This window comes from Rattus norvegicus, chromosome 4, assembly GCF_021556685.1.
Source record: "Rattus norvegicus strain SHRSP/BbbUtx chromosome 4, alternate assembly SHRSP_T2T, whole genome shotgun sequence".
NCBI lineage: Eukaryota > Metazoa > Chordata > Mammalia > Rodentia > Muridae > Rattus > Rattus norvegicus.
The window spans coordinates 61,034,065-61,058,707 of NC_141537.1; the positions used below are offsets into that span (position 1 = coordinate 61,034,065).

Here is a 24,643-nt window from a genome sequence, read left to right on the forward strand (position 1 = left end):
CTCTTGTAAACAGTACCATTGCCACACCCCACAGAAAGGTTTGTTGTAGGGCTTTGGCCTCTGTCTGATGGTGAGGTGATTGGACAGAGAGTGGTAAGGCAGCGAAGCATAGAATAAGTCATTTATCCATATTAGCTTCTGTGTCCTCCTTGGTGAAGAATAGCGCATCTTCCTTATGGATGCTGTCCAGGTTAAGATGAGGCATTATTTCCAAGTACAGGACAGAGAGTGCTTCCTAAGGCTGGAAACATGGCTTTACCAAAGCTTTCCATTTTGAACGGCTTTTGTCTTCTTTTTCCTTGCCCATCTCCTCCAGGCCCTGGGGGATTGGGTGTAGGATGGGCCCACACCTTTGAGGAGGAGACAAAGTTATCCCAGAAGAGAAGGAACTTGTCTTGAGACACACAGTGAATCATCAGCTCCAGGGTCTTAGGGTTCGCCTCCCATGTCCCTGGGGCTCCCCCTCTGCCCCTGCCTCAGAGTTCTGGCTTTCTATGGCCAGCATAAGCCCTGCCTCACCCCCTCCCCCGTTGCCCTCCCATGCCGGAAACCCTGCCCCATTGTCCTGAGGCTTGCTGCCTAGGCTTCAGGAGTCCAGCTGTGCCGGGCTGACGTTTCCTTAGGTAACTGTGATGATTCAGGCGATGACTATCATGGTTCAGTTCAGGGAAAAGGGCTCAGCCCCTTGGCCGAGCAGAGGTATGTGCAAACATTGCTTAGGTAAGTTATTTCTGAGTGTTGGACTCTGCTCTCCGTTCCCATCTCCCAGGCTCAAGAAACTCGGGGTTGGGGATGACTGTCACTGCTGGGAGGGACAGCTGGTGGTTTTCTCAGGTAGCCTGGGCTCTGGGGAAGGGAAAGGGCACAAGGTCTTTAGGGGTCAGGGCACTTTTAAGTAGGGCTGATTCTATTGCTTGAGTTTCATCCCAGGAAAAAGGTTCTTAGTCATAGGAAAGCTTTAAAATCAAACAGATGCATCAGCTATGAGCCAGCGAACTCGTAAGTGTGCCGCTGCTGTGCTATTGTTTGTATTTTTAAAAGCAGGGACTCGTGTAACCCAGGCTTGAGATAAAGCCAAGGTTGGCCTTGAACTCCTGATCCTCATGCCTCCACTTCCCAAGTACTAGAATCAATTCAAGCTCCTTCTTGAAACCCCAGTTTTGTTGTTTTGTTTTTCTCATCTAAGAAGGGATAAAAATACTATTTATAGTTACTTCGAAGATAAACGATCTAGTTCTCAGAAACCTTCACAGAGGGCATGGCTCAAAGATGCTAGCCTGCTGGGGACTTCGTGACAAGAGTGACTAGGAACACCCTCTACCCCACCCTTTACTGGAAAGAGCGGTTCACGTAGTTCTAATTGTAAGGTAGATGGGTCCTCTCCGCCTGCAAGAAATAACACTTCATTCATTCAGTAAATATTGACTGAACACTTGCTGTGTGCCAGACATTGTCCAAGCAGCACAGGGGATGACAGTGAACCAGACAGTGTCTGTCCTCAGAGTATGGATGTATGTGCAGGACAAGGGGGTAAGGCTTGGGGCAGGAACAGATAACAAGAGAAAAACATAATAATCGAACTTAGGGCTGGGGCTGCAGCTTGTAGCAGATCATTTGCCTACCCCATGTAAGACCCTGAGTTCTAGCTACTCCCCTGGAAAACAGAGATGGATGCTGTGAAACCACAGAGGAGAGCCATGCTCTGTGTGCTGTTTTGGGTCATGCAAATTAAGCTTTTCTAAGAAGGTATTAATGGAACTCTATGGATGGAGGAAAGACAAGAGCAATGAAAGACACGCATTCAAGGGTTCCTTTGTAAAGAGTTAGGTCAGTGGGGCTGGGGAAGATATCTCAGGTAGTGAAGCCCTTGTCTTTAATCATGAGGCCCTGAACTCAGCCTCTAGAACTCATGTTAAAATGACTCTGCGGTTAAGAACACTGGCTGCTCTTCCAAATGTTCTGAGTTCGATTCCTAGCACCTACATGGTGGCTTAGAACCATCTGTGATGGGATCTGATTCCCTCTTCTGGGTGTTTGGGAAGACAGATCACTCATATACATAAAGAGAAATAAATATTTTTTAAAAGCCAGGGGAGTGAGTAATCCCTGCTTTAGGGAGATAAAGATAGGTGAGACCTTGAGGTTCCCTAGCCCACCAGTTTAACCTTCTTTGTCTTCTGATCCCCACTTGTGTATGTCCCATACACGTGTGCACCTGCACACACAGACATATTACTTCCCTGACAAACAGTTGGGGGTTACTAATGTAGAGCCTACTTAAAAGGGAAAGTAGGGCGATTGGAGAAGGGGGCATTAGCAAAATGAACCTCCTCTGTGGCCACACCCCTCTAAGTAACTTACACTGAAGGGTCTGAACATTGTCTCTGGACTTGAGGCCATGCTCCCAGGACAGTGACCTGAATCCCTAAGCAGGTGACCCATGGCTTGCATATACATGGAGGGGGACCCAGGATGCAGCAGAAAGCTGACTATGGTGACTTGTGTATTTTTTTTTAATTAGACTGATAGCAGGCAGCTGTCATTGCTTTCTTATTTTTATTTATTTAGTTTCTGCTCTCTGATTAAAACTCTGGTGCTATTTGCTGATGCCAGGGGTCAACTTATGTTCTGAAAACACAGCAGGGTCCAGCTGCTGACCTTGGAACCAGCTTGCTCATAAGCTCGTGAGCAGGATCAGTGGCATCCGGGGCCAGCGGCTCCACTCGGCAGTGCTCCTGACTCCCGGTACCAGTTCAGAGCCCCGCTTAGGACCACGATTCAAAGAAAGCCATCTGCGTCTCCAAGTCAATCCAGTTGTCCTAAAAACAGACCAAGATTTCCTTTCAGAGAAAGACTGATGCTCACTCAAGCCTCTCAGTGCAATAATATTCTTGGGGGGCGGGGTGTGTGTGCAAATATTGAAACAAAACCCAGATGATAGTTAGGGTTTGTATGACAGGTGACAGGTATTCTGACCAGTCAGATCCATGCTCCAGTTCCATGGATCGTGTGGACAGAAGGAAGATAAATAGAAGGATGCCTCCCAGCCCCAGGAGCAGGCACATCTTTGACCCAAGAAACCCAGACAGGCTGGATGAGGTTGAGAATTCAGAGTTAGGTAAACCAGAGATAATGAAGTCAGCCACTAAAGTGCTTGCTGTGCTAGCATGAAGACTTGAATTCAGTTCCCCAGAACTCATGTAAGACGAAAACCCAGTCTCAATGGTGTGTATTTGCAATCCGAGGACTGGGGAGGCAGAGATAGGTAGGTCCCTGGGGGAATCACTGGTCAGCTACCCTAGCCTACTTGGTGAGCCTCAGGCCAATGAAAGACTCCATCTCAAAAGGCGAGGTGAATGGTGTCTGAGGCGTAGCACCTAGGGTTGTCCTCTGGTCTACACACACATGCACACGTGTGAACAGGAACAAAGGTGAGCACATACATGCATTTGCTAACACACGTGCAACTGCACACATGTGCTCTCACACAGGGGGAGGGAAGAGGGAGAGAATGAACCCCCATAAAACAAAAGACAATGGATAAACCATTGGTCAAATACTTACCAAAGGCCATAACACATCAACTTTCAGGTTGGAGACATGGTTTAGTGGTCAAGAGTATGGCCTGATCTTCCAGAAGACCAGGTTAAATTTCTAGCACCTACATGGTGTGTGGCTTACAACCATCTGTAACTCCGTTCCAGGTCATCCAAAACTCTCTTCTGGCTCCTGTGGGCACCAGGTATACATGAAGTACACAGATATAGATTATAGGCAAAATATCCTGCTTATGGATTATTTTATGTGTATTAAAATAATTTTTTAAGCTAAAAAAATAAAACAAACCAAAACAACAATGACAACCAACTTTCCCCAGGGTTTAACTCCCTGAACCCAACTGTACATTGTCTTCCTTTGTCCTCCACTCATCCAGGAGTTCGATGGCAAAGGTCGGTTTTGATTGTCAACTCACTTGGATGAAGAAACACCAAGGGCACAGCAAGTATAGCTTTGTGTGTACCTGTCCATGAGGGTCTTTGAAGAGAGGTTTATCTGAGGATGGAAAACCCACCCTTACGGTGGACAGTCTTGAATCTCCTGGGCTAAGTGAAAAAGGAAGATAGAAAAAAGCCAGCCCAACACTGACATTCCCCTTCCTCTGATTCCTGGTTAGAGACAGGATCCAAGCCGCCGTCATGCTTCCCCACCATGGCCAACTGTGTTCCTCTGAACTGTGAGTCAGTCTGTTTTGCCCAGCAACGAGAAAAGTCACGGATGCACACATTTCTGAGGCCTGTGCTGCTTTTCCTTTCTTTTTCCTGGGTCTTCCTGAGAGCTTTCCCTTCTGAATAACACTTGCCTAATGCTTATTTATTTATATTTTATGTTTATGAGGGTTTGTCTGCATGTATGTATGTGCACCTTGTGTGTGCCTGGTACCTGAAGAGGCTAGACGACGGCGTCAGAACTAGAGTGACAGATGGTTGGGAGCTGCCATGTGGGTGTTGGGAATCAAATCTGGGCGCTCTGGAAGAACTGCTCCTAACTACTGAGCCAGGGCGCATTTATTTATTTAGGGCACAGATCGGGAGTCACTAAGCACTAGATGCCCCCCATTCCCTTCAAGGGCTTCCTCTGGCACGCACTGAGGGCCTTGGCTGGAGCTTCGTTCCCACACTTCCTTCCCACACTCCCCCTCTGGATCCCTGAAAAATGTTAGGTTAAAATATCTCACTTCCTAAGTCTGTCTGTGGACTTCCTGATGTTGCTGTCCGTCCCAGTGCTAATTCTGCCACATGATCTCTTTGATGTCTGGGGACTCTCACAGTAGCTAACAGACACTATTTTCCCAGCACAGACCCATGCTTCTCAGGCCCTATGCCTGGGAGTGACAGCCAGACCTGTGGGTCATAGGGTGAGGGACAAAAGGTTACAGGTCTGTTTGCTCTGTCATCAGTGAATGGCCACCGGGCAAAGCAAATGAGTCAGGAGATGAGGCTTCTACCCCTGAAGAGGGTGGTACCCAAGTCATTCAACAAATATGAAACATCTAGGGGGCGTGGGGTTCTGGACCGAGTACTGAGTAGCCTTGCCGCTGACTTGGGCGGCTAGCAAATACACATCTCTCAATTGAGACCCATTCTGTGATGCAGATCAGGGGCCTGGCTCCTGGGGCTTGGAGCAAGGGCAAGGGCAGAGGAAAGGGGACACAGAGATGGAGCTAGAGAAGAGATCTACAGATAAAAGAGTGCTCACAAAACATCCAAGATGTGAATTTGGTCATGCAGTCAATTCTCCCGAACAGCCGAGGAACACCCCCTCCCAAAGGAAACGGATTTAGAAGCTTCCAGTTATGAGGGAGAGAGCAAGCCACAGCAGCAAGGTGAAGGGTCCAGATCATTCATTCAGCCAGAGACTGAGTGGAGTTCAGGACTCTCTTCATCCCTTCAGACATTGTCTCGGGTATGAAAACTGGAACCAGGAAAGCTAAGTAGGTTGGGTTTCCTGGGCAGGGAAGGACTTGTGGATGGGGACACAAATCAAAGGAGAGAGTGGCCATCTGGTGTCACAGTCGTACTCGGAGCTCTTTCTTCTCCCTGCCCTTGGCCTGCTCGACGTCCTGTCTTATCTCCCTTTCGTTTCTCTATCTTCCTCCTCTGGTGTGCGCACGGAGCCGGCGTCTTTCCTCTTGAATCATTTGGTTTTCTATTGAGTTTTGTTCCGTCATCGATATGGCAGATGGAATGGCGGGGCCACTGTGAAGAGTTAAAATGAGCCCGGAGGTGCGGCCTCTATGAAGAAGGTGGTGCCCAAGCGGAAGCGCGTCATGCCACAAATACGAAATGGTGAGGATGCACGGAGTGGTCCTGCCTTGCCGCTCAGCCGGGTGAGTAACAAGTGCAGAATGACCTCAGATACTAAATAGGGGTGACACAGGCTCATTGGCAGGAACTGGCCTGGCTCCTGGCCTCCTTCCTGCCCTTCCTTCACTTCTCTGACTCCTGGATGCGTTTTTAGGCTTATTTCTAGCCTCTCATCAGAAAGTTCCACCTGGATGTCTCGGGGGCATCCCATTCAACATGCCCCACCAGGAAACCCGTGCTGGGGACTAAACCGGGGCTCTTGAACATGCTAGGTTTCCCCTAGAAGCCTATGAGGCACATACAGTCCTAATTACATCACATTGACTCTAGATTGTCACCAAGTGTAAGATGTGGCTTACTTTATAACATTGACAGAGCGAGGGCTGCAGAGATGGCCTGGCAGGAAAAGGTAGTTGCTTGTACACAAGCCAGACTTGTGAGCTCAGTTTGACCCCTGGAGCTCACAGAAGGGTAGAAGAGAACTGACTTTACGAAGTTGTCCTCTGTTCTTCACACGAGTGCCTTGGCATCACGTCTCTCCCTCACAATCATGTGTATACACACACAATACTAAGTTTTTAAACTACATGTGGTGGCATGTGCCTTTAATACCAGCAGTTGGAAGACAAAGAAAAGAGGAATCCCATGAGTTCAAGGTTAGCCTTGTCTACGAAGATAGTTTCAGGTCAGTCAGGCCAATACGGAGGCTGTCTTTAAAAAGCTAAAATAAAAATTATTAAAAAAAAAAGATTAAGTTCTGCTGTGTCGCTCCTGGGGTGCTCACCTATCCTCTTTAATATCCGAAGTGTTTCTGTATTTGCTAGTGACCCCAATTGTCAGTTTACTTTATACATGAAGAAACATTTCTTTTACATTTAATTAGGCATGGATGTCAGAATCCCATATCTACATTGTCTGTCTGTCTATCTATCTATCTATCTATCTATCTATCTATCTATCTATCTATCTATCTATCTATCTATCTATAGGTTTTTCACAAAGGGTTTCTTTGTATAGAGCCCGGGCTGTCCTGAACTCCCTATGTAGACCAGGCTGGCCTTGAACTCATGGAGATCCACCTCCCTCTGCCTCCTGAGTGCTGGGATTAAAGGTGTGCACCACCATGTCACACAGACTTATGTCACATGTTTAAGGTGGTATTCTTCATGCCGTTATGAACAGTGCCATGCTTTCTGAAAGTGCGGGTTTTCTTGCAAATACGTAACGTCGAGTTAAGATTTATTTTATTTTATGTGTCTGAGTGTTTTGCCTGCCTGTGTATACATGCACCTCACGCATGCCTGATGCCTGCAGAGGCCAGAAGAGGGTCTCAGATCCCCTGGAATTGGAGTTCTAGACAGTTATGAGCTGCCAAGTATGTGATGGGAATTAAATTTGGAACACCCAGCACCTTCAGTCTCCAAGCCATCTCACCAGACCTGATTCTGTAATTTTTTAAATAAGGGTAACAGTCTTTTTTAAAAATTTTTTTAAAAAAGATTTATTTATTATATATAAGTACACTGTAGCTGTCTTCAGACACACCAGAAGAGGGCATCAGATCCCATTACAGATGGTTGTGAGCCACCATGTGGTTGCTGGGATTTGAACTCAGGACCTCTGGAAGAGCAGCCAGTGCTCTTAACCGCTGACAGTAACTGTAAGCACTGACGACTCTGTCATCACATTCCAACTAGTGACTCTAAGATGGCGTTGGATGTATTAAAATGATGAAGAGATCAAAGCTGGCAACACCAAGAATCTCATAATCAATGGGAACCAGAGCTGGAGATGTGACTCGGTTTGCTTGCCTAGCGTGAGAGGCCCTAGGTGTGATCCCTAGCCTCACATAGACTGGGCATGGTGGCACATGCCTGTCATCCTGGCACTTAAAAGGTGGAGACAGGAGGATCAGAAATTCAAGGTCATTCTCTGCTACATGGCAAATTCTAGGCCAGCTTGGGGTACATGAGACCCTGTCTCAAAATAAAGATAAATAAATCAGTTGTTACATCGTAGATGACAGAACTAAGTTGTGGGGAGAAGAGGTATCTTTCATGGCCAGATGGCTAATGAGTGACTTTTGAGCCTAGACCAATCTTGACTCTGGGTATGGGCTTGTATACATATGCTCTGATCTGTCTGTCTGTCTCTCTCCCTCCTTTCTTCCCCTCTCTCTTTCTCTCCTTCCTTCCTTCCTTCTTTCCTTTCCTTTTCTTTCCTTTTCTGAGATACAGTTTTGCTGTAGACCAGGATGACTCACTGACTTCCTACCTTAGCCTTGACTAGGTAGCTAGTAGCCATTAGTAGCTTCGACTGTGCTCCAAGGCCTTGCTAGAAGTTCACTTCCCAAAGCTGAGGCTGGACAAGCTCTCGTCCCAGGATTGGGACCTTTGAACCAGGCTCTGCTTTCGTCTGTAGCTTCTTCCTCCACTTGCCGAAGTCACCCACTAACTTCTCTGGCCTGGTTCTGGTTATGCTGGGCACAGGCCTGACCTCTTGGGCTCACACTCCTGGGTCCTTCTGTATAGGACGACTCAGCCACACCTCAGAGTCTCATGTTTGGCTCAATGCCATGTCTGGTGAGATAGGGCCAGTTCATTTTCACGTCATAGCAGAACCCAATCAGCATCGTGCCTGGCTTGAGCCCCTCAGTGGAGGACTAACTTCCACATGGGTCCCTCTGTGCCACAAGGGCTTCTGTGGTCCTAACTCCAATATTTCCCATCCCCTGCCCAAGGGTGGCATGAAAACAGATGGATGGTTTGAGAAGTGGTCTAGAGATGCAGGGGATGTCCCATAGCAGCCACTGGGGGTGCACTGGCCTACTTCTTCAAACCATGTAAGTAATATCCTGTCTCCGAGTGAGTGTGTCCTCGATATCATGATGATTTACAGGAAAATGCCTGGTTTAGTGTGCTGTAGACATAGGCATTCCTCGTCCTCTGAGACCTCAGGAACCTGTCCCCTCATGGTATATGGTGACTTGGGTATTGCTGGCTGAGAATTTGTGGGTGTAGACGTGTGTATGTTCATGTGTGTGCATATGTGCACAAATGTGCAGGGTGGGGCGGAAGTGCTGGCAGACAGACCTTCTTTTCTGATGTAAATCTCATTTCCCAGAGGCTCCAGGACCCTCTCTTCCAGTTCCTGCCCTGGGCCGTGAGCCAGCTATAGTGGGAGACACCCAGACCAGAGCCAGCTTGGGGCTCTAGCTGCCCTCCTCCGTGGTGTGGAGGGGAGTAGAAACCCATGTGGGAGAAACAGAGAAGGAATGTTCCAGGCCTGTTCAGTTATTAAAAACCTCGCAAGATAATGAGTCACAAGGAAGAATAAAGAAACAGAAAAGCAGCTAAATTAAAAGACAACTCCCTCCACACTTTGCCCACCAGACCCAGAAGGCACTTGGCTGATGGTCAAGGCTGTTTGCAAGAAGGGATTTCTGTCATCCCTGGGCACTAGGGCCTCTGAGTGTCCATCGGGATGTAGAAAATATCCCACTGGAAAGGCCTTAGGTGCGGCTCAGATCTATGTGTTGGGCAGCGGCAGGAGTGTGGGATGAGAAGTGGCTGAGGGGTGTGGAAGCTCAACTTCAGGCTGCTGCTGGATGCTCTTCGGTCCTGCAGGGCCAGTATTAGAAGATCCTTGTACATCCATGTGAACCTTAGGCTAACACACGGACTCTGGTTATACACAACCTTACTTCTGTATGCATCTAGAGACCTGGGAGCATATGACCCAGGGAGCAGCCAAATGACCTGAGAGAGCTGGCTGGGCCTGGTATAGCAGGGTAATCCCACCTGCTTCAGAGGTTGAAGCAGGAGGACCTCAAGTTCAAATCCAGTCTGGGTTACAGGGTGAATTCAAGGACAGTTTGAGCAACTGACTGAGAGCCTATCTGAAAAGAAAAGAAAGGAAAGGAAAGGAAAGGAAAGAAGGAAAGGAAGGAAGGAAAAGGAAAGAAAAGAAAAGAAAGGAAAGGAAAGGGAAGGGAAGGGAAGAAAAGAAAAGAAAAGAAAAGAAAAGAAAAAAGAAAAGAAAAGAAAAAAGGACAACGAGGTCTATGGAGATGTCACTCCATGGTAGGGCACTTACCTAGAATGTGTGAGGTACCCTGCCCAGTCCTCAGGGGAGAAAGAAGGGGAGAGAAAGGCAACAAGAACTGTGTGGTGTTGAATGAGGGCAAAATCAAAGTGGACCATGAATTTAACTACCACAGGATGGGCCTGAGCCAGGCCTTACCATTGCCTAGGAGGGTCAGAGAATGCAGAGCCCAGCATGTCAGAGCTGGGAAGCATGTGTTCTTAGTACAATAGGCCCAGAGAGGGTAAGTAATACTGTCCGGTACACACAGCTTAGGACCCATCAACTCCTGAGCTGTGCACACAACTATCAGCTACCCTGGCCCTCTTGGGCCTCTCTGTGGTAAGGGTCATATATTCCAGGGTAGCAAACCTGTGGTGATCTGGGGGGCAGATGGGTGAAGGTACACGAGGGGCTCTGAAGACACAGGCTTCAAGCTGACTGGCTGGCTACGGTGTTGTACCTGTGTAATCCTGGCATTTTGGAGGCCAAGGAGGAACGTATCCACAAGTGTAAGGCTGGTCTATATAGTGAGACCATACCACGAACTCACCTACCCCCTAAGAAACAGAAAGAAATCCAGGGTCAGCTAGCTTTGCATACAGAGTAGTGAATGGGAGACACTGTCTCAAACACGCTGGAAGTCTAGAACCAATGCCTGCGGCCCTTCTGTGGCTCCTGCCTGTGAACTGTGAGATTTATACACCTGCGTTTGTAGCCTCCCCCTACACACACACACACACACACACACACACACACACACACACACACACACACACACACAGATTTCTCAAAGGAAAAAAAAACAGTCCAGTTTTAGGTGTTTTATCCATCTGCTCAGTCCTAGGATTCTGAGCAAAGCTGTGTGGGCTTGGGTGCCTGTCTATTCAAATCTCATGGCTCACATGGCTCTCCTGTTGCCTGTCAGGGGTTGGGTGGGTTCAGGCACATCCTGAGAGGTGAAGAAGATCAAGAGAAAAGGGCATGATGCGGTGAGGGGCCGGTGGATGGGCTGCCAGGGAGGAATGGTCAGAGCTGGCTGATTTTCCCTCTGTGGTCCTGGCTTCAGCAACATCAGAGCTGAGAGCCAGTAGCAATCACGGCTGCTGGCAACATTCCTCTCATAAGCCTTTTAAACTCCTCCTTAATTGACAGCTGCAGGGAAAGAGCTCCGTCATCCTTCCTCCTCATCCCACCTGCTGTGGCCCTGTGGAGGAGTCCTGGTTTCTAGCAGGGTTGACAGGAGACAGAGGCCAAACTCAACGCTTGAGTTCCTGGCTGGGGGCTGTGGCTGGAGCTGCCTCGTACCCAGGGCTCTGTTGTTTAGACAAAACTTCAGGCATGCTTAGGACTCCTGTTCCTGGTACAACCTGGGCATGATGTTAAATTGAGCTGGTAAGAGCCTTGGAATTTCAGCGCTGAGTCCCCCAGCCCCAGCTACCCTCTCTAGCTGCAGACAAGATTAGAAGAGAGCCATTTATTTTGCTAAAACGGAGCCAGGTGACTCAGGCTTCTACTGTCAATGTTGGGCAGTCTTGAGGGGAAACCCAGGTGTGTAGGCAACATAGGGCACAGGGCCCATGAACTCAACTGTGAAGGTGTGGCTGGTACTGGATCTTGGCCCAGGTGCATAAGCCCCCCATCAGCCCTAGCGTCAGAGCCCACACTGGAATTTGTAGATGGGGCAAGGGAATACATCCTTGTAATGTATGGCATGATTCTGGAAAGTCATCACGAGCTGGCAGAGGAAAGCAGGGCAAGGAGCCTTTGGGAGGTGGCTTCCATGGTATTAGGAAAGGGGCTTGCAGGCTCTGGGAGCTAGAAAGGGTTTGGGTGGAAATGTTATCAGACATAGGTGCTTCTGCAGCCACAGTGGGGAGGACTCAGAAGTTAGGGATTTTTTGAGATGATAGCAGTCCCTGCCACAGATAACACAGGCCTGAGCGAGGACCTCAGTGGAGAGAGGGTGAGTCAGCAGCTGTATTGACCTTGGGCTGTCAGCACTCTATGACTTGGTCTAGGATTAGAACTATGGGAAGGTAGCAGTGATAGGTGGCGGTTGGCTAGTAAATAACTGTTTTTTTAAGACAGGGTCTCTGTATAGTCCACACTGACCTCAAACTTGCTCTGTAGCTGAACTTTAAACTGATTCTGCTGCCTCACTGAGTACTGGGATTATACACCCTCACACCCGGTTCATGCGGTGCTAGGATAGAGCCTAGAACTTTATACATGCTAGCCAAGCCTTCTACCAACTGAACTACATTCTCCACCGGTGGTGTGGCTTTTAAAAATGAGCCTAGAAGGGAAATTGGTTTGGGTAAGAAAACATTAACTGAAAGAGGTCCTTCAGCAGTGAATGTATTCAACACGGACAATGGGAAGTAGATTGAGCTCCGGGGGCTTGCTAGACACGGTGACACATTGCCTTTAACACCACCGCTTGGGAGTCAGAGGCAGGCGGATCTCTGTGAATTCAAGGTCAGCCTGACTTAGAAAGCAAGTTCCAGGACAGCCAGGGCTGCTGCACAGAGAAACTCTGACTTGAGCATGAAGAAAGAGAAGGAGGAGGAGGAGGAAGAGGAGGGGGAAGAGGAAGAAGAAAAGAAGGAGGAAGAGGAAGGAGGAGAGGGGAAGGGGAGGGGGAGGGGAAGGTGGGATAACTATGACAACAACAATGACAACAACAACAACACTATTTCAGGGCTGCAGCATCAGCTAATGGGAAGCAGCAACCCAGGAGAGCATGGGGAGTGATGAGCCTGGAGAGCCTGGAGAAAGGAGCTGTAGTACTACATCTCTTTAAGAGATGGATGGGATCAGAGAGGAGGGATGGCAGAAGGACTTGGGGTCATTGCCCTCGAAGGAAAACAAATGGTGACTGTAGAAGTTAAACACCCTGGATTTATCGACATCACCTAACCGATAGAGACTCATTCTGATGTCAGCTGAGAGGGTGGCTAATGAAAACCTTACCTGTCCCCATCCAGTTGTGATATGGGAGGTAGAGGGACAAGGGTCTGTGTCAGGGCAAGGTGATGGAGCTGAGAAGTCTCAGGGGCCTTGGTGAGGGCAGAAGTAATTATCATGAAGCCGTTGCTTACGGGCACAACAGACACAGGGGACCCTGGACTGTCACAGTGGGCAATTGACACTTGGGTTCTCGATGGCTGTCACCGATTAGTCCCATCCTGCACTCAGCTGCCTGGGTATAAGATGCTCCTGGCAGGCCAGAGCTACATAGGAGGCTGAACAAGTCCTACCATTTAAGGAGAGAACACCTCGCAGCAGAAACCAGTTTCGGTTTCCCTTCTGATCTGACTCTTTCTCAGAGACAAGGCATCTGGAGAATTGCTCCTTCCCACAGTCCCCACCTGACAGGTGAAGGACGCTGAGCAGGATAAGCTGGGACTTCAGTGTCAGCACAGAGCATCTCTTAGCTCCTTGGGGACAGGCTGCCATCTCCAAGGTCCCTTTTTCTCAAGCATGTTCCTGTGGAAGGGTCAATGTGCTCCGGGGAACCAGAAGTGCAGAAAATCAGGTGCAGTGGCTGGGAGGTCCGGGTCGTGCTCTGTGCTTCACCTCGTAGAACACAGGTTTGATGATGGACACGTTAAGATCCACCCCTAGTCAATCTCAGGCAAAGATCTCATTCTGTCACCCCTTGTCCAGTTGGTATCAACTACCCAGACTCTACAGCCTATCTTTCGGGGTCCCTTGCTGACCATCCTGCTTGCTCTGGTCACCTTTACCCTCTCACTCCACGGAGGCCATTCCTGGCACCAACTCTATAGAAGAGCTGTGTCCTCTAGAGCAGTCTCTCATCCGGTACAATGTATAGAGCCCAATAGAGGTGCCCTTCCTCAGAGAGTCCTCCCTGCTAAGTCCAGCTAAAGCCACCAGCTCTCTCTCGCTCTCTTGGTTTTCTTCTCATGAATGGGTTATGCCCTCAACTGATCTTAGTACTATCATTTTCTTGGGCATCTGTTTACCAAGTCCCCATAGAATGTCACTGTCTTGAAGGGCAGGCACTTGGTGGCTTATTTATTGTTATGTTCTGGTGGCTCACAGGTGTTCAGTATGGCCTGACCACCGCTGTAATGTGGGCCTGGGATTACCACCCAGGGAGACACATCTGTGTCACCAGCGGCACAAACAAGGGGCTGGCTGACTGCAGGCACTGTTGACTAGAGCAAGGCTGCGTAGCAACCTGCTCATGCTTTGGCCCCATATAAACCTGACTTCAATCCTTAGGCCTGCTCCTAGGGAGATTTTCTTAATCTTGGAGACTTAAATTTGTTCATCTTAAAAAAATTAAAACTGTGGGCCAGGTGGGGGTGGCGCATGCTTTTAATCCCAGCACTCTGAAGGCAGAGGCAAGTGGATCTCTGTGAGTTCGAGGCCAGCCTGATCTACAAAGCAAGTTCTTAGCCAGCCAGGGCTCTACATAGAGGAACCCTGTCTTGAAAACCCAACAAACAAACAAACAAACAAACAAACAAACAAACAGAAAATCCATCATAAACAAATAAGTACATAGTGATCAGTTACATATGACATAAAAATTGGCCATTTTGTGCATATGATTCTGTCAAACCATCTCTACTGTCGCCAGAACTCTCTGTGGAACCAAAACTGTACCATGAAGCAAGGTCTCCTCCATCCTGCCACTCCCAGGCATCTACCATTCTACCTCGTGCCTCTATGATCTGAGCATTCTGGCCCTCAAATATGCTAAGCAAGCTCTACCATGAGAGCTAGATCCTCAGCCCTTTTTCCTTTTGAGATTATAATTACATCATTTCTCCTTTCTATTTCATCCCTCCAAGCCCTCCCATGTATAACTTTTTGCTCTCCCTAAAATTAGTTGTATATATATGTATATATATGTATATGTGTGTGCATGCGTGTGTATGTATGTGTATATGTATGTATATATGTATATATTCCTATATAAATATAGCCTGCTCTGTCCATATGTTACTTGTGTGTACATGTTTTCAGAGCTAAAACTCTGAAACTAGTGTGTGAGATCGTCCCTGGGGGAGACTATTTCTCCCGCTCTCAGAGTTCCTTAGTTGCTTGTGGTTCTCTGTCCAGGGTTGAGGCCTCTCAAGCTTTCCCCTGTCTGTGTTAACATGTCTATTGGTGTCTTCCTTGTTAGCTCATGTTTAGGCAGCCATGTCTGTGAGATTTCATGGGTGTAGCTCTGGACACTTCTAGGAGATGGAATCTCACAGTAAACTCCTGATTTTTCTGGCTCCTACAGGCTTTCTTCCTTCCCTTCCACAATGATCCCTGAGCCGTAGGTGCAGGAGTGGATTGTAGATGGATCAGTTGGGACCGAGTTCCTTAAAAAAAAAAAAAAAAAAAAAAAAAAGCTATTCAGCTACTTATTTATTTCATGTATGTGAGTACACTGTCGCTGTCTTCAGACACACCAGAAGAGGGCATCAGATCTCATTACAGATGGTTGTGAGCAACCATGTGGTTGCTGGGATTTGAACTCATGACCTCTGGAAGAGCGGTCAGTGCTCTTCACCACTGATCCATCTCTCCAGCTCCATAACTCTGCATTTTGATCAGATGTGGTTCTCTGTAACGGCCTTTGTCTATTGCACCGTCTTGATGACGGGTGGGGACTACACTGTTCTGGGTATGAGGATAAGAATGTAGTTAGGGTTATGCTGGTTTAGTGCGGTGGAAGGTGTGGTTCTTGTTATTTAATAGGGTCTCACTACGTTGTCCACATTAGCCTTGCACTCGTTCTCTTGAACATAGCAATCATCCTGCCTCAGCCTCCGGAGCAGGCGGGATTCCAGGCCTATCCTCCCGGACAAGCTTGTCTGGTTGTGATTGGCTGATCTTACTTAGTGTGGTGTCCTTAAGGTTCAGCCACACTGTAGCATGCTTCTGTGTCCTTCCGAGGGACACTGTATTAGTTACTTGTTGTGACCAAAAGAAACTTAAGGGAGGAAGGCTTTGCTTTGTCTTACAGTCTGAGATGATACAGTTCATCACAGAGGTGACGGAACAGTGACTGGAGTGTATGCCTGTCCTACATCACTTCATATTTTGCTGGAAACCAAAGAGAGAAGACAGGAAGAGGGAAAAGGTTACAAAACCCCTCGTGGCCCATTTCTTCCAATGAGGCTCCAACTCCTGAAGGTCCCAAGACTCTCCAAATAGCACCCCCAGATGGAAACCCGTGTTCAAACACACATGCATGCTGGGATACATTCATACTGGAATCATGCAGATGCATATACCCCATTTGGTTTGTTTTGAATTTTGGCGCTGGGCCCTCTTCACACATGATGCACTGACCAATAGTCCCTGTCCTCACCAGGCCTTGCTTGTTCACTAATCTATATGTAAATGCATAGGTCACCTCCTCCTTTTGTTTGTTACAACTGGGCTACTGTGACACATGGATATTTACACAATTTTTCAAAACTCTGCTAAAAAAAGCATATGTGTTTATAATATATATATACATACATACATATATGTGTATATATATATATATATATATATATATATATATACATGCCAAGTGAAAAAAGCTGTCACAAAGGGGAAAATACTCTGAGCTCAGTTACATGAGAAACCAAAAGTGGGTATATACATATAAAAGCATAAATTTTTTTGAGTCATGACACATAGCTTAGGTTAGACTCATACTCTATCTAGTATCTATGTATCTGTCTATGTATCTATGTATCTATGTATCTATGTGTCTATGTATCTATATATCTATGTATCTATGTATTTATCTATGTATCTATGTATCTATCTATCTATCTAGTATGTATCTATCTATCTAGTATCTACCTATGTATCTATCTAGTATCTATTTATCTATCTAGTATCTATTTATCTATCTACGTATCTAGTATCTATCTACCTACGTATGTATGTATGTATGCATGTATGTATGTATCTATCTATCTCTCTATCGAGTATCTATTTATCTAGTATCTATTTATCTATCACCTATCTAGTATCTATCTATCTATCTATCTATCTATCTATCTATCTATCTATCTAGTATCTATCTATCATCTATCTATCTAGTATCTATCCATCTATTTATCTATTTATTTGTGTGTGTGTGGTATGTGCATATGCGTGTGTGTGTGTGTGTGTGTGTGTGTATGTGTGTGTTTGTGGGTGTATTCTGATGTGGAGTTACACATCAATGGCAGGAGGCCTTTCCTTCTTCACTCTCCCCCTTAGGTTTTGAGACAGGATCTCTCACTGGATCTGGAGTTCATTATTTTGGTTAGACTGACTGCTCAGCCAGCCCTCAGATTCACCCAGTGCTCCCTTCCAGTGCTGAAGTTACAGATGTGTACCAGCACATCTGGTTTTTATTCAATGCAGAGATCCAAACTCAAGTCCTCCTGCTTCCTCACCCATCGAGCTGCCTCCCAGCTCCTGGCCTCGAAGCGAGACTCCTGAGTGCTGCAGTTGCAGACGTGTGCCCCCATGTTCAGCTTCTATTCCATTTATTTTAAAGTTCACTCTATTTACAGACCTCACCGTATAGTCTGCTAGTAAATATGTGGAGCTGTGCTTATTTTCCAATCTTCAGTTTCTCAAGGAATTACCATACTGTTTTCACGGCAGCTGCCATGTTGCAACTCTACCCACAATGCACTAGGATCTCCAAGCATGCTACCTCCTTGACATCACTAATGGGGGTGATAGAATTTCTCTTTATGGTTGCATTTGTATTTCTCTAAGGATTGATGGTGTGAGGGCCATGGAGAGAGGAGGGCATCACCATGGGAGGCTGTGAGGAGACAGAGCCTGATCACCCGAACCCTCAGTTTGCTCAGTTCATCTCTTCACTGCAAACGAAGACAGGAGATCTGCTCACCCTCTCAGTCTCTCTGCCGAGAGACAGGCCACTTGGGAAGAAGAAAGACCCTCAGGCAGGGCTGTAAATAGCTCTGGAATCTGCCCTGACAGGTTGATCCTGTGTGGACCAGCGCAGGGGCAGCCGGCCTCTGTTCCTCCTCATGGATTTACTGCTGCCTGTCGGACAGCTCTGATGGCCAGAGTGCACCCTGAAGACTCCTTTGAAGTAAAGCAAGCACTTTTAAGTGCAATCAGCTCCAGATAACCCGGATTCCCAGGAATGCCTTCCCCCTCTCCAAGCCCAACCTTGGAATCATCCCTGACTGTCCTGGAAGTGGCTCCTAGCCTTTAGAGTCTCCGTTTGCTTTGTGGCGGCTGTGTGTTGGTTCACACCATTCTCCTGAGCAGAGGTTGAGGGGGATAGGTACAGTTCTAGACGACAGTCTGTGATCAGAGTTACAGGGCAATCCGAGGGCTGGCAAGGGAGGGAAAGACACAAAGAAATGCCAGAAAACTCAGAAGTAGGAGTAGAGGGAAGTGTGTGACCAGGCTAGGACATAAGGAACCAGCTCCAATTTCCCCAACGCTTGGGGTAGTCTGAGGCTGAGGAGGCCGGAAATCAAAGGCCTTCTGGATGCCACAGTGGAAATGGAAGAGGCTGTGATAGGTGCTAGGTGCTTGGTTGATGTCCTCACATTAATGCTTTCTGCATCCAGTCAGTTCCCATCCTGCTGTCTGTTACCACAGGCTTGCCCACTTTGGGTGTCTTGTTTAACTTGCTCAGACAGCATTTCCTCCTGAGTGACAGCTTTTTTTTTTTTTTTTTTAAACTTGGCACCATGTTCCTAAGGGCTGTCCATACGGTGCATGGGTCAGAGTCTCCTGATTTTGTGAGGAGCCCACTGTGTGGAAACAGCACGTCCTCCTTCCTCCAGCCATCCATGGAGGGCACGATCTGCTGAGTGCTTGTCTGATCCCGCTAAAAGGTGAGGATGTTTTCATGTCTAAGAGACCCCTGGACTTGGCTCTCTCATCGCCCTGACTTGCCATGATCTGGAGTTGCAACTAACGCTCTGTATTCCTGCCGTGTTTACTACTTCTGAACAAAGGATTTAGCTGTGAGCCTACCTTTGATGAGCTTCTCAAAATGAAAATGTGATAAGAACCACAGGTTTTATAGTTAAAAATAAACAAAAATGAAAAATCTTTTAAGGGTTGGGAGGCTCCAAATTACCCCATTCAGTTCTGCCACTGACTGCAAGTTTTCACTCCGTTTTGTGGGAGAGGAAGTCAGGGATAGGACCCTGGGGAGGGAGGAGGATGGCAGTGGATAGAAGAAGATTGGAAGGGGTGGGGCCTGGGTTGCCTAAGAAGGGGTTACATCCAGGTGAAGCCACCTTGCTCAGAGATTGCATGGCCTGGCCTTTCCCCTTTGTTTCATTGGAGCCTGGAGAACATTGTTAGTCTCTCCCTATTCTTGGTCCTGGGCTGGAGGCTCAGCCCAAAAGAGAAACCAGCTCAGGCAGGGGACAGCTATTCCAGCTCTGAAGTTTACCAGATACCCTGAAAATGGGCTCAACCCGCCAGGGTTTAGCCATGGAGTGCCCCAGGATAGAGCTGGCTGGACAGGCCTAGCCTCAGACGCACAGTATGGTATCCAAGTTGCCTATAGTCCCTCTGTGTCTCTTAGTCAAGCCCTGGGAGAGGGGCTGCTGGCTCTGAGCACTGAACCTGCTTTTGTCCTCTCACTTGGCCATCCTACCCTAACAAGACTCCAGCAACACGCATGCATGGGGGGGGGTGGAGCAGGTGCGTCAGGAGAGGAGAGTGAGTGAGGGCAGGGCTTCGTATGTGGGGTCTGCCTCACTGGAGTCCTAGCCTTTTGTCTGCCCACCATGAGGGGCAAAGGTGTCAGTCTGGACTTTGTTTCTCCTATAAAGCAGTGATAACATGTGGTCAGTTGAACAGGAAAGCAGCCAGAAGGAGAGTACCCAATGAAGTAGAAAGTCTGGGAGGAGAGAGGGAGGAGGTGATGGGGGATGGAGGTCACCCTGGGAACTGATAGGTACCCTTGGCAACAGGAGGGAGAGAGCCAAAGATAGAAACCAGTGGCTCTCAGAAGTGGGCTGTGGGGTGTGACCAGGCCTCTTGCGTCTTGGGCTGACTGTGTTGCATTCTGTGTGAAGTGTATGTGGTGTGTGAAACGTTGCATACATTGTTGTGTGCTGTGTGCGGTCTATGTTGTACTCTGTGTTGTAGCATGTTGTTGCATGTTGTAATGAATATATGTGCCATGTTAGGTTGTGTGTGTGAGGTGGGTATGTGGCTGTGTGTTGTATATTGTATGTACTGTGCATGATATTGAGTATGTGTGCATTGAGTATGTACTATATAGTGTGTGTGGTGTTGGGTATGTGTGCCCGTTGTCTATTGAGTGTGTTGTACATCACGTGGGGTTGGGGTTGGTTTGTATTGTTTACCGTAGTGTTTATATTGTGTATGATATTGGATATGTTTATATTGAGTACTCATTGTCTATTTGTGTTATTGTGATGTGTGTATGAATATGTGTGTCGTGGTATGTTTGTTGTGTGAGTTATGGGGGCTCCTCAGCCCCTCTTTCCCTTTCAGGGTGGCCTCTGACTGGAGTTGTCCTTTAAATAGCTGCTTCTGAGTGCAATGGTCAGGTCAGGTGGCTCGTGCCCGCCATCTGGTGGCCCAGGGTGGCATAGTGAATGGGCCACTGGGGCCACTCTTCCCCATCATAGGAGTGTGTGTGTGTGTGTGTGTGTGTGTGTGTGTGTGTGTGTTGCTCCTCTGCTTCTGTACCTAGAGGGTGAGTTTCTCTCTAGGCTTCCTCAACTTATTCCTCAACTGGAATAAGTGGGGACAATTAACTTGTAAGCTGCACGTTTTCTAGAAGGCTGAAAGTTGACACAGATGAGGAGGGGCCTGGAAGCTGATGGGCCCCTTGTGCAGCGTAGTATCAGTGTGGCAGCCCGACAGTCTGGTGGTCCTTGGCTAATGGCTCCTCCAGAATCCGAGCACAGTTTCCATCTCTGCCAGAACTTGGGAGTGACAGGGTGATGATGGGTAGGGGTCTGGGGTTAGGAATTTATATTTCATACACATACAACAGCTTAATTTTTCCTCATAAGGATTTAATAAAGAAACATGGGAATTATTTGAGATTAACAAAAAAATCACACCGCGTGTCTTTATCAGATCACTAATGCTATGACGGTGGGTGCAGGTGTCCTGCAGAGAGCTGGCCCCAGCTCAGGAGAGACTGATGACTCTGTCCACTGCAGGTGACTCACTCATTCATTTGTGCATTGGGTTAGGCTACCGACATCAAATAGTTTCTGAATTCTCAGACCAAGTCTGCTGCTGTGCTAGACCCTGGGGACCATGTGGGTAAAACTCAAGCTTCCCCAGTGGCTAAGCTGCTTCAAGATCAATGCTCCCACAAGGCTTCAGGCTGCCAGTGTCCTGCCCCTCAGTGGCATGTTGGGAGTGGGGCAAGCTGTTAGCCTAGAATGGCTCAAGACCCCAGTGGAGTTTTCCCTGACTCTTGGTTGGGGAACTCACATCAAATGCTCTGTGATATTGATAAAACAGGTCTGGGTTGGATTCAGGAGTAAGATTTCTGCTTTGTTAATTTTTGTGTGTGTTAAAAAATATTGTGTGACTGTGTATATGTGCATGGTTGTTCCTCAAAACCATGTGGAGAGGGCTGGAGAGATGGCTTAGAGGTTAAGAGCACTGACTGCTCTTCCAGAGGTCCTGAGTTCAAAAACCAGCAACCACATGGTAGCTCACAACCATCTGTAATGGGATCTAATGCCCTCTTCTGGTGTATCTAGAGACAGCTACAGTGTATATATATTGCACAGAGCAATGTTCAGAGAGCTGGGCACCTCTGCTGACTGGCCTGAGTTGAGCGTCTAAGCTGTCCTGGCCCTTTGCACTGACCGTTGCTGGCTAATATGGGGTGGCAGCTGTCTGCGCAGTCCATGGCCTTGCCAGGGCAGTTTCTTTCTCTGGCACTAAGTGGGCTGTACGTTTTATCAAATAGTAAGATATTTCTATTTAAAACGTTTATTTGTTTTTATTTCATGTGCACGAATGTGTGTGCACCACATGGATGTAATGTCCACAGAGCCCAGAGGGGTTGGATCTCCTGGAACTGGAGCTAATAGAGGGCTCTGAGCCATCATTTGGGTGCTGGGGACTAAGCCTGGATCCTCCTCAAGATCAGCCAGCACTCTTAACTGCTAGTCATCTTTCTAGTCCCAAAATAGCAAGAGTTTTTAAAAGATTTTATTTTATTGTGGTTCTCTCCTGCCCCTGAAGTCCTACTGTGTGTACCTCTACAGTAGCTGAGAGCTGTATATCTTCTAGGTGTTCTTGCACAGACTATTTCAACCCTTAATCAAGAAGATGGACAGAGGGTAACGTCCAGAAAGACTCACCCCCGGAAAGAGAAAGGCCATCCAGGGTGACATTAGTGAACTCAAGTTCTGGAGTCATTATTAGCTCAAGATGACAGAGACTAGTGACTCATAGCCATTGGTTTGAAATGTAATTAAGAGAAAAAGAAAAACAGGGAAGGGATAGAGAAGATGTTCATTTGATAGCCGATCTGAGTTGGTTAGGACTTGGTGTAAGAGAACTAGGCAGGCTTTCTCTGAGAACTCGCTCTGTAGGTGTTTGGGCGCCTGATTTTCCAGACCCTGAATGGTGGTGCTAAATCCAGCAGGAGTTGGTGCAGGGCTCTGGTGGCAACCTCCCTTTAAGAGTTCTGGAGACACTGCTTTAGGAATCTGAATCTAATGCAAAGAGAACAAGCCGGGCTTCCTGCAGTGGCTCACGCCTGTCATCCAGCAGTTGGGAGACTTGAGACAGCCTGGCTTGCACAGCGAGACCTTGTCTCCAAAAAGAACCAAAGAGAGCACTGTAGTCTCATTTCCAATATGCTCTCCGCTCTTACTTAGCTAGAGTAATGGCCCACAAAACGGAGAGATTTGTGTAGAGGGTCTCTCTATGCAGCCAGCTTGCTCCTCAGCCTCCAAGTGCTGGGACTGCATGAATCACATGTCTATGATGTTAGCATTTTGTCTAGGCTCTGCCCCACAGTTACCTGACTCACTATAAAAGAGGCTGCTTGCCCCCTCCATGCTCTCTTGCTCTCCCCCTCCACCACATGCTCATGGCCAGCCTCTACTCCTCTTCTCTCTCTGTCTGTCCTTCTCCACCTCTACCACCCTCTCAACTCCCCTCCCCATGCCCTGAATAAACTCTATGCTAAACCAGTCCGGTGGCTGGTCCCTCAGGGGGAGAGGATGCCTCAGCGTGGGCCCACGGAGGCACCCCCTTACCCTGTACCTGACTACACATCCACAAAACATATTTCTCCTCTCCTTATCTTTTTATAAACACAACTTATGATGCCACATCCAGCTTGATTTTTTTTTAAGAGTCTCTTTGTGTAACCCTGTATAGCCTGGAACTTGCTATCTAGACCAATCTGATCTCAGGTTCACAGAGATCTGCCTGCTTCTGCCCCTGCCTCCTGCAAATGGTTCTTTAAAACACTTTTTTTTATGTGCATGAATGTTTTACCTACATGCGTGTCTGAAAAGGGCATCATATTCCCTGGGACTGGAGTTACAGATTGTTATGAATTGCCATGTGGGTTCTGGGAATTGAACTCAAGTCCTCTGGAAAAGCAGCTCTTAATCACTGAGTCATCTCCCCAGTCCCGGCGATTAGTTCTTGAAGATATGGAATAGCTTGTTCTTTTTATATCTATGCAGTAGGCAGTAGACAGTTATGAAGAACACAGAACTGAGAGCTATGGTGTAGATCCTTTCGTGCAGTCAGACAGGCTGGGGATGGACAGATGGATCGATGGATCACAAGGCTCCTTGTTTCTGCTTTAGGGTCCTCTCCTGTCTACCTCAGTGTGGGTAAACAGAGCCTTGTATGAATGTGTCGAGTTCTAGGCACAGGAGGGAGTCATTGACTCATGGAGGTAAACTCAGAAACTGGTTGGGGGAGCAGTTCAGGATAAAAGAATGGGTCTAGTACCGGGGACTCCCTGAACGTTGAGTGATTCTCAACTTTCCTAATGCTACAACCCTTTAATATGGCTCTTCACGTTGTGGTGATTCCCCCAACCATTAAATTATTTCCATTGCTTCTCCATAACTGCTATGAATCGTAATGTAAATATTTTCAGAGAGTATGAAAAGGGTCGCGACCCAAAGGTTGAGAACCACTGTCGTCCCTTCTCTATGGCAAAGCGAATGATGTAAATATCAGAGGATAAAAGCAAACCTTCAGGCCTTAAGTGCTGCAGCCCATACTTGACAAGTCCCAGCAGCACCTGCATATCTTGGAGGCTGCAGCCAGCGCATGGTGTTAGGAGAGTCTCAGGCCTAAGAGAAGGGGCTGACTCTTAAGCAGCTAGTCTTGCGTTGAGTGGGTGGCACCAAGTGGGAGCTGGCAGCCGTGGGCCACCTGCTGGGTACACACCTGTTTCCAGGGGCACCAGGGTCCCTATGGAGAGTAATCACATGTGTCAGGCCCACCCTGCAGGCACCCTGATAGGAGAGGCCAGGACAGACCTGAGGCGGGTGGGACAGGCCAACACAGGAAATGCCTGCTGGGCCTAAAAATAGTGTAGGAGGGAACAGGAAACAGAAACTTTGGGCCAACATGGAAATGCTTTCTGAGCTGATCAGGAAATGAAGACTGGGGCTGTAGGGACAGCCTCCACCCTGCTGCACTGCAGCTCCGCCCCCACCCTCTCCCGGTCTGTGCCT

General features: G+C 47.7%; 1 protein-coding gene across 15 annotated transcripts in view; it reads left to right on the forward strand.

Annotated features, from left to right (window-relative positions):
- Positions 1 to 581: 581 nt before the first annotated feature.
- LOC134486747 (uncharacterized) overlaps positions 582 to 24,643 on the forward strand; it is a 281,727-nt gene continuing 257,665 nt past the window's right edge. The window contains exons 1-3 of one of the 15 annotated variants that reach the window (XR_015686423.1): positions 582 to 699; positions 5,740 to 5,887; positions 17,697 to 18,995. Coding sequence is in view for 1 of the 15 variants with exons in the window: in XM_087659702.1 (XP_087515828.1) it covers positions 5,795 to 5,887 (93 nt within the window). In the remaining 14 variants the exon portion in view is untranslated. Of the gene's footprint in view, positions 721 to 5,333; positions 5,492 to 5,517; positions 5,888 to 17,696; positions 18,996 to 24,643 lie in introns of those variants that run through there. The other 14 variants (XR_015686426.1, XR_015686428.1, XR_015686425.1 and 11 more) reach the window with 14 other exon arrangements.